Source organism: Dendrobium catenatum, unplaced genomic scaffold, assembly GCF_001605985.2.
Source record: "Dendrobium catenatum unplaced genomic scaffold, ASM160598v2 fragScaff_scaffold_998, whole genome shotgun sequence".
In the NCBI taxonomy this organism is placed as follows: Eukaryota; Viridiplantae; Streptophyta; class Magnoliopsida; order Asparagales; family Orchidaceae; genus Dendrobium; species Dendrobium catenatum.
In genome coordinates this window covers 3325-13576 of record NW_021319460.1, presented here as the reverse complement: position 1 = coordinate 13576, position 10252 = coordinate 3325, and the positions used below count along the sequence as shown (strand labels likewise).

General features: G+C 35.5%; 1 protein-coding gene across 1 annotated transcript in view; it reads left to right on the top strand.

The window, feature by feature from the left end:
• The window catches only part of LOC110106696 (putative pentatricopeptide repeat-containing protein At1g31840), a 19656-nt gene extending 12500 nt beyond the window's left edge, over positions 1-7156 (top strand). Inside the window, exon 4 of the mRNA XM_020836672.2 lies at positions 5104-7156. Coding sequence (XP_020692331.1) covers positions 5104-7138 — 2035 coding nt within the window. The 3' untranslated portion in view covers positions 7139-7156. The remainder of the gene's footprint in view (positions 1-5103) is intronic.
• The last annotated feature ends 3096 nt before the right edge of the window (positions 7157-10252 follow it).

Here is a 10252-nt window from a genome sequence, read left to right as displayed (position 1 = left end):
ACCAGTACCGAGCATGTACCTAGCAGTACCGTGCATGTATTGAGCAGTACCGAGCATGTACTGAGCGGTACCGAGCATGTACCTAGCGGTACCGAGCCTGTACCTTAGGTTTTTCAACAATGAAGAGAAGAAATGGTGAAATCCACTTACAGGTCTTGGCTCTTTTGCGCGCGGAAGGTGCTCTGTTTGGCCTTGATTGCGAACTTTGCCTCGAATGACAGCAGAAATAACGCAAGAACGAAGGAATGGGAAAGACGAGCTCTGCTTGGCCGAGCAGAAATGACGAAGGAACGGGAGGCGAAGGCAGCGGGCTCCGTTTGGCGTCGACTGCGAGCTCTCCCAGTCCGCCCTAGAAGATTTCTTTCATGGATCGAAAAAATAGGGCTTCTCGTTCGCGGAAAAGGCTAAATAGAACTGACGATTTTATCATTTAATAACCGGACACGCGTGTCCGATTTAAATTTTAATGTTTTAAATTCCGACACTCCAATGCCGTGTCGGACACGTGTCCATGCCGTGTCCGACGCGTGTCCGTGTCCGACACTGCATACCCTCTTTAAGAGGCGTGTCGGTGCATCATAGAATGGGAGGTTATTTGTATATTCCATTTTCCTATTTAAGGGGCTGTTTGCTTTTGTTTTAAAAGAGAGTTATGTGATGATTTTTGGAATGAAACCTTTGGATTTTCAATAGCTTGCGAGCTATCCTCTTCGTGTCCGACACTGCATACCCTCTTTAAGAGGCGTGTCGGTGCATCATAGAATGGGAGGTTATTTGTATATTCCATTTTCCTATTTAAGGGGCTGTTTGCTTTTGTTTTAAAAGAGAGTTATGTGATGATTTTTGGAATGAAACCTTTGGATTTTCAATAGCTTGCGAGCTATCCTCTTCGTCTTTCCTATCTTCTTAAACTTCATCTTGGACTTCTATCTTCTTTCTTCTTTCCATGGTAACCCTTCCATTTGTATCTGTCTTCTCTTTAAAAATTTGTAAGTTGCAAGGCAGTTGCGTCGCATATTGTCCTAATGTAATTTGAGGTGGCTTTTAAAAGTAGTTTTGTTGTGTCTTGTTTAGTGTGTGTGTTTGTCATTTGGAAGGAATACACGTTTTTGTTTGCAATCTTAATTTTTTTTATTGCATCAATTTAGTATCAGAGACTCTACGTTGTTGTTCTAGTTTTCCTTTCTTCTTAAAAAATGGACGATCATGATATAATATAATATGTTGTTGTTGAAAACCAGCCAAGTGATCTTGAAGTCCAAATTCCAAAAAGCAAATGGGTCCCGTCCCAAGGAAATTCTACCGATCCAATCCAGAATGAGCTATACAAAATTCAAGAAAAAAATGTACTTTTGTGTAGAAAAATATGAGAGTAAGAAGCATTTACTTATAGCCGAGTTTAATCGAGAAAAGAAGATGATCAAAAAGTACGCTGCTTTGATTCAGGAGTTAGATATGGATCAGTCTGTGCTTGATGGAGGTTCTAAAGCTTTCTCATCAGGAGATGAGATTTCTCCACCAAGGGAGAAATGATGTAGGCAAAAAATTTCAATTTTTTTTCCTTATTTAGTTATTTATTGGTGGGCTATTTTTTCTTCTATTGGGCTTGCCCCATTTGTCTTTGGCTGCTTGGTGTTTGGAGGTCTCCGCTGATGTGTTTCTTGGTTGTTGGGTTGACTGGCTGCGTGGTTTCTGGGCTGGCCGTGCCTTTCCCTTGGTGTCTGTTGGGTTTCCTGACAGTTTTGTTCTTGGGCTGGCTGTTGGAATGCTGGGCTGCTCGGTTCCTGGGCTAGCCGTGCCTTGTTCTCTGGGGGTTTTCCCTGTTTTGAGTGGATGCTTGGGTGGCACTTATGGGAGGATGTTTGTATTCTATTTTCCTATTTAAGGGGCTGTTTGCTTCTGTTTTAAAAGAGAGTTATTTGATTTTTTGAATGAAACTTTTGAGTTTTCAATAGCTTGCGAGCTATCCTCTTCGACTTCCGTATCTTCTTAAACTTCGTATCGGACTTCTATATTCTTTCTTCTCTCCATGGTAACCTTTCCATTTGTATCTTTCTTCTCTTTAAAAATTTGTAAGTTGCAAGGTAGTTGCGTAGTGTATTGTTCTAATGTAATTTGAGGCGGCTTCTAGAGTAGTTAGAAGCTTTGTTGTGTCTTGTTTAGTGTGTGTTTTCTCATTTGGAAGGAAGACAAGTTTTTGTTTGCAATCTTAATTTTGTTTTTTTTTTATTGCATCAATATTAGATGGAATTATATAAAAATTGGTTTAATTTTAAAAATTCTGATAATTGGGAATTATATAAAGTGGCTCGTAAGGATTCTAAGAAAGCAATATGCGATGCAAAGACATTAGATTGAGTATAAAAATAGTAATAAATAAATTTAGATGAGTTTGAATTGCACAACAATGGATAGAAAACACGCCTGTTTGATTTGTTAACAAAGTTAGTATCAAAGTCTTAGAGATAAAATGGGTCAATATGAGATAACATGAACAGAATTTGTTTAAAATATTTAGTGAATAATAGTTTAATATCTCAGTCATAAATCAACAATGATGAATTGAAAATCATGATTCATAAAGTTGACCACATATGGTTGGGATAATGCTAAGGATAATTATGATTATGATGAGGGCAGGATTGGTAAAACAAAGTTTACATTGTCCTGAATGACGTAGCATATGAACTTAATAATGTTTAATATATAATGTAGTGAGATTAAGATATACGTGAAATGGCTTTAAATATGCTCAACTCTATTATACAAATGAATAAGCGTATAAAAGTGGTTATAAATTGGAGTGTTTTATGTGATTGACTAGGTTACTTTCTTTGTGCTGTTGCTATGCTGATTAGGATGGAATCAATTTCACTGAACTTAATGGAACATTGGAGGGCATGATGTTTACTTGTTCATTGTTATATTTGGATAGGAAACTTTGCTATAATGATAATTTGGGTTAATCTAGTGATCAAGAAAGATATTTTTTAATATCCTACAATGAGGGAAATAGTACTATGTTCCTGCTAGTTGAAGGTGACTCAATTATCTCTTAGCCTTCATAGGTATAATGGGCCAATTGATTGGCTAGAAATTATGGGGATTTATACTTTTTCTGCTCTTGTTGAATTAGTCTAAAATTTTGTGCTGTTGCTATGATCCAATCAATTATGGTTGATCTACTTGTATATATTATTGTAGCTAATTTTGGAAGGATTTGGACCTTTGACCTCTACTCTAGAGATCAAAGGAAATATCACTCAACTAAGTGGTCTGTGGTTTCTTGTAATAAGATGGATTTTTTGGCATTTCTTGAAAACATTTAGGTTCTTAAAAAATGATGAGTTCTTTGAATTATGTGTTGGAAGAATATCATTGTGGTACTTCAGTTAAGTATGAATTTATACTATCTATGTTGTGTTAATCCTATTTTTGGGTATCAAGCAAATTGATAATAACTAAATTATTTGTGGAAATGATTAGAATGCTAAGATTTATGATATGGACAAAGAAGCGGCTGAAGTAGGTTCTAACGAGGATACAATTATGTAGTATGGCTCCCAGCGTTTGACCAAGGAATGTAAAAATTAACCATATGGGGTAAGATAAATATGAATGGCTTTGATCGAAGGTAATTTGATTTGAGTTGAGAGTTTAGACTCATTGACTAATGATGATAACATACTCAGTATTAATAAAGTCTACCGCAAATGATTAGGAGAAGGGTGATAATAATTATGGCTTCATTTGGTAATGCTCTGTTGTGCTATATGAAGCAAAGTCACTGCTACTTATACATAAATGGATAATCTACTATGCTGTTGTGTTGCTCATAGTCATAAAGCCATGTAGGAGATGCACACATATTACGTTTCTGCATGAGTGGAAGTTGGGATTTGTTAAACTTTTGAAAGAAAAACAAGTGCAAAGCATTCCCAAGAGAAGACGAAGTTGTGAATAAAGACTTGCTTAAGCTAAAATTAACAGCATGTATAACACTCAAGCCCCCACGTAGTGGGACAAAGGCTTGATGTTGTTGTTGTTGTTGTATAACACTCAACAAAAGTGAATTGTAAAAGAGAATTCATATTGTCAACTTAGAAAAAATTGGAAGGTCAGTGTTAGCTAAGGTGATGGATAGGGAGATGCTTGAGAAGGAAAGCTTGAAAATCATAAAGATGAATCCATAGATGAAAGTACATTATGTACCATTAATCAACTTATTTTTTGTCAGATTCATTGATCAATTATTGTGTTCCCAAGAGTGTCCTCTATGAGGATGTTTATTGGCTATTGGAAGTCCCTTGATTAAAAAAATTATAGTAATTTTAATTTTCTAGTTAAAATTATGTTTATAAAATTTCTGAAAATCTCGTTCTTTTTATTTATTTTATATAAAAAATATTGTTATTTCTAATCATGGGCAAGTTCTTTTGTTTATTTTATATGAAAACAGCTTTTTGCTTAGAATTCTCTTTTTTTAAGAGTTGAAAATCTTAAACCTGTTCCTCCTAAGAATGATGGCTTGATTTGTAAAAGTGGTTGAGCCATACTAATAATTCATCTTGTTTTCCCTTAATCACGCTGAAAGGCTTGAGCTAAAGATGAAATTGGTCCCTGGTAGAATACGGTTGAATGTACCTTATTTTTTTTCCATAGCAATTGGAGAATTAGAATACAGTGGGCATGTATTGTTAGCTTTTGAAACGATTCTTATCAGGCAGACATACAATGCTCCTTTTTTCATGATTATTCATATGCTTGTTAGCAACCTTTTTTTACTAACATTGTGCATATAATTTTATTGAGCATTATATGGCATTTGGTTTTTATAGTCATTCTGTGGTAAAGCTTTGACTTAAGAAACTTAAGTGTTTGATTTCTTATATTTTCCCACAAGGAATTGCTTGGACCTGTCTTTTATTTTTTTTATTAAAGGTTCATTGAAATGAGGTTTACGGCTGAAATGAACACAAATAATATTCCATTTGATCTATGAATTGAACTTCATGTATTTCTAACACCCTGCAATATGACTAATTCGTCAAATAGACTGTATTTTACCAAGTTTCATATCAAATTCATCTTATTCTTTTTTAGGGCATTTTTTGGAGTCCAACCAGCAAGGGATATCATGAAGTCCGATGAAACATATGTTATTTCCCAAAGGGCTTTTCTCCAAGAAAATTTTGATCTGTTATTCAGCAGGGATGGAATCATTAGAATTTTGGAAATTTACACAGAATTGGATGATGGGTATATGACTGTGATGAGTTTGCTATTTGAGAGAGGTGAGGTCGCAAAGATGCTGGATTTTCATAGAAATTTGGCCGAAAGGGGTCTTTTACCGAGAATTTATGATGTTAATCGATTTTTGAATGGCTTATGCCGCACGGGGAATCAAATTTCTGCTGCTTTTGATTTGTTCTGCTTGGTCTTGGAGAAGGGTCCAGAACCCACTGTGGTCACCTATAGCATATTAGTTCGTTCTTTTTGCTACCAGGGTAGATTAGATGATGCATCTAGAATTTTTGAGCTGATGTTAAAAAAAGGAATTAATCCAGATTTGATAATGTATTCTATTCTGATTGATGGGTTTTGCAAGGAGGGTCGAATGGAGGAGGGAACTCAAATACTTGACAGGGCCTTGAAGTGTGGGATTAAGCCAGATGTTGTTGTTTTCAGTTCTCTTATGGCTGGCTATGTTAGAGTTGGGAATATGTTGCAGGCCTTCAAGCTATTCAAGGAAATGTTGAAGGACGGAGTGACACCTAATGTTGTCAGTTATAGCACATTGATGAATGGATTAAGTCAGAGCGGTCACATTCTTGAAGCATGTGGAATTTTTTCAAGGATGCTGAAGCAAGGACTTGAGGCAAATGTTTTAACCTATAACAGCCTTATAGATGGGTTTTGCTACTTGGGTGATTTGCGAGAAGCTTTTTGTGTGTATGATCATATGATGAGCAGCCCTTGCGCACCAGATGTGGTTGTAAATTGTTTGCTTGTTAAGGGTCTCTGCAAAATTGGGAGGACAGTGGACGCTCTTAGGTTTCTTCTCAAGACAGTTTCGGAACCTAACAGCATGGTTTATAACGCTTTGATTGATGCGTGGTGCAGATTGGGAAAATTAGGTAATGCCTTGAAAACTTACAGGTTATTGATACTGCATAACCTCGTACCAGATGTGGCCACCTTCACATTGCTTATCAAAGGCATGGAAAATGATGGGAAGTTTCTTGAAGCAGCCATGCTTTTCTTCAGGATGATTAAGACGGGTTTTAATCCGGATACCATAACATATTGCGTATTGATTGATGGCCTCTGTAAGAACAAGAATGTGTTGGCCGGAATGAAGATGTGTGACATGATGCATGAAAACAACACTCATCCTGATATTTATGTTTATAATGTTTTCATGAATGGTCTTTGCAAGGAAGGAATGGTCGATGAGCTGCCAAAGCTTCTTGGGAAGCTCTTTCGAAAGGGTTTGAAACCTGATATTGTGACTTACAACACTATGATGAGTGGTTTTTGTTCTGTGAAAAAAATAAGTAAAGCTATTGAGCTTTATCAGACCATGTTGAGAGAAGGTCTTGAGCCTACTGTTATCACCTATACAATTCTGATTGATGCCTTCTGTAAAGAAGGCCAGCTGGATGAAGCGACGCTATTTTTTAATGTGATGCTAAAGCAGGGTTCTGTGCCTAATGTTGTAACTTACAGCTGTTTGATGGACGGCTACTTCAAAATGCAGAAGATGGAAAATTCAATTGCTCTTCATGAAGAAATGTTAAGAAATCACATCTCCCCAAATATTGTTAGTTACAGTGTCCTTATTGATGGCCTTTGCAAGGAGGGTCATTTGGAGGAAGCTTCACAAGCTTTTCATGATGCTCTTAGATCAGGATTGTTGCCTGATGTTGTGGCCTATGGAATTCTTATTCACGGGTGTTGCAAATCTGGACAATTAGATAGAGCAATTATGCTTTTTGATCAGATGTTAGTGAAGGGTGTGAAGCCTGATGATCTTATACATTTTACTCTTGCAGAATGCCTCCATGGAGAGGCTCATCCAGCATATAGTAGTGAATTACTCCAATTGCTTTCAAAGAGAGATTTCAGGAGAAAATAAGAATATGCTCTTATTTCTAGATTACTGTAAAGATTCAGTAAATCAGATTAATGTAAAGATTCATCTAAATTGTTCCTTACTCCTTGCATGAATGGGAATCCTTTTTTTTAGATGGACAATTTGACTCACAGGATAAGGACAAGGGGCATTGGTATCATGGCTGGATTTCAGGTTCTTTGCCAGAACAAAAGCATGAAATTTTGAACCATTGCGTTCAAATTGATTGTAACAGCCAGGAATGATGCACGAGTTCATGAAAATTGCACATATAATTCGTAACATTTTATACATTTATTTGTGTTTATATATGCACAAATATATGAGAATGGGTTTACATATAAATATTTTGTTGAATTTGAGTTGGATCATCTAATTGTAAACAATCATGGATAAAATTCATGGAGAGTTAGATAATGGTTGTCTTACAGTCTTACTGTTGTATTGCAAAGAAATTATTTTTATTGGATAAGTAATGTAAGGATTAAAATTCACCAATTCAGAGTTATAGAATGAGTTAGAGGCAATCCATATGAGAATTATAATAGTTATGTTTGAGTGTTATATAATTTTTTTGAGTAGTTTTTGCATGTGTCAAACAAATCATATTGTATGATTTGTTTATAATTTCAGTAAAAACTTTTTAAGGATTTTTTTTGACATTTAATATAAATACTTAGACTCTAAAACAAGAGTGCTTAAAAAACCTAAGAGAAAGAAAGGGAGAGTATTTGGTTTTGGGAAAGATTTTATTTTTTTGGTTTTAATTTGAAAACCCTAAAGTGTGAGATGCCATTATATGAGTGTACTAATTAGGTTATTTTTCCCTCCTCTTTTATCTTAATCCTCTAGTTAAGTTATGAGGCTTACTGAGAGCTTGTTCTACTAAATAGTATTAGGAATCAGTGAGATTTCAAAACTTGTTTTGATGAGGATAGATTTTTTCAGATTATTATCATAAATGTTTAATCCTATTAAATGAAATATTTTAACATATGAAATGATAACAAAATTTATCAATGATAGAAATAACTTAATTTTAGCATCAAACCATTAAAAAATTCAAATTCCCCTAAATTTTAAAACAACAAAATCATGCATTAAAACCCTCAGGTGATTCTATATGCTTCTATATTAACTAACATTTGAAGACAATTATCTTCATGTGGGAAGAAATTTAGAGCCTTAAAATGGGGCAAAAACTTTCACAAACAAATTTGGTTCTTATGAGGATAATTGACAAATTTTCCAAGAACAACTAATAGCCTCATTATAGGGCATCATACTTTCAAAGGGAAGATCAGAGCCTCACAATAGGAACTACATCATATGGATTATGAGTTTCAACATCTTTCAATTGTTTTTCTATATGTCAAGGTGGTTTCTATAGATCCAAGAGAGGAAAATCTAATTTATTTTGGGATTTATCATGATTTTTTTTTTGGAATTATTAGGCTAATTTGGATTTCTTTTAATTTTTAAAAGAATAAACAAGAAATAGAATTAAAAAGAATTGTTATATAAGGCATCTTATCCCCCATGGGTTTGCAATATGCTATCTTATTGAAGTTGGTGACCAAAAAAACTTGTGCCAAAAGTTGTGTAGGTGCACCCATTGGCGGCATCGACAACACTATGATCATTTGCTTTAGGCCGGTTTGATTGCCAACTTGCGTCTGGGCTTAATTTTGGGCCTAGATAAGTCTTTTTCAACATTCCAGTCCCTAGAACCACTTTTACATGTTTTAGATTAATTGCTAACACTTTTGAAGCCCAACTAAGCCTCTACAACTAGTCTCAAGCGATTTCGACGACGTTGGAGTGAAATTCTTTTTACAGTTTTTGCTAAAATAGTCATGCCAACGTAAGAGAAGGTAAATTTATAATTATGGATATTCTAATTGGTTCAGTATCATGAGGGTGTCCATGCTGGCAACTAAAGAATGATTATGACTCATAATTTATTTTAAAATTATAATTTTACACAAACAATAAATACTTTTAAAGATTAAATAATATTTTTGGACAACATAGATTTTAGGGGTGTAATTTTTGGACAGCGACCCAAATCTCGACCCGGAAAAATCCGTGGTTCGTGTCAAGCCCTGAGAAACGGTCAGGTTTCAGGTTTTAACAAATCAATCAGTTTCAAAAGTTGTGGTCGGGTTCGGGGACCCCGCCCTGAACCGATAGAACAGTTGCCCGACTCCACCGTGCGTGTCTCGTCAAGTCTGGACTTGCGTCGCAGTCGCGTGACTTGGAAAACAGTCGCAGTGCGCCACGCCGTCCTTTCGTGCGCTGCCGCGCGCTGGCTGCTGCCTAAACCTAATTTTAAAAAAATCGGTTCCAGGTCGTGTGAGAAAGCCAACTCATTTGTAAAACAGTCAGGTTTGGATTGACCCGTTTAGAGCCGGGTCAACTCGAGTTCACCCGACCGACCCGTTACCGAATTGACTACCCCTAATATCCTTTTGCCCTCCTAAATCAGGAGGCAATTGAATAAATCAATAAAAATATACTTGCCCGAATTTACGATCTCAAATAATTATTTGAATTGCAAACTCTAAAATTAATTTCGGACCATATAAATTTTGATTAAAAATATAAGTAAAAAAGAACATAAAAAAACATCTTGAATGAGATAAATGCATTAAAAACAAGGCCTACTATGGGCTGGATATATTATATCATCAAAATAAAGATTATGAAGTCCTTAAAGAGATCGAAAAGCTTAATAAATGTTCAAAGAGCTACAACAAAACAAAAAAAATAGATCATCAAAAATTATCTTGATCGGCACGAATCTCGATGCAAAATCAAATTGTAAGCTTTCGAAATTAAATATATTGGAACCTAATCAAGAATCGATTTCGAAAACTTATAGTTGAACTGAGCGTTGAAAGTCGAAACAACGACACCAAATTCATCCAATCCGAGCGCCACAGGTCATTCAAGGACCCGAAGTGATTTGGAAGTTGGAAAATAATGGGGTTTACGGAAAACGTTTTCAAACATGAAATGCTATATAGTCGAATGAGAAACTCGACAAAGACATAACTCCAACACGAGCCCATGAAATCACCGAATTCTGACATCAATTAAGACCTTTAAATGTCT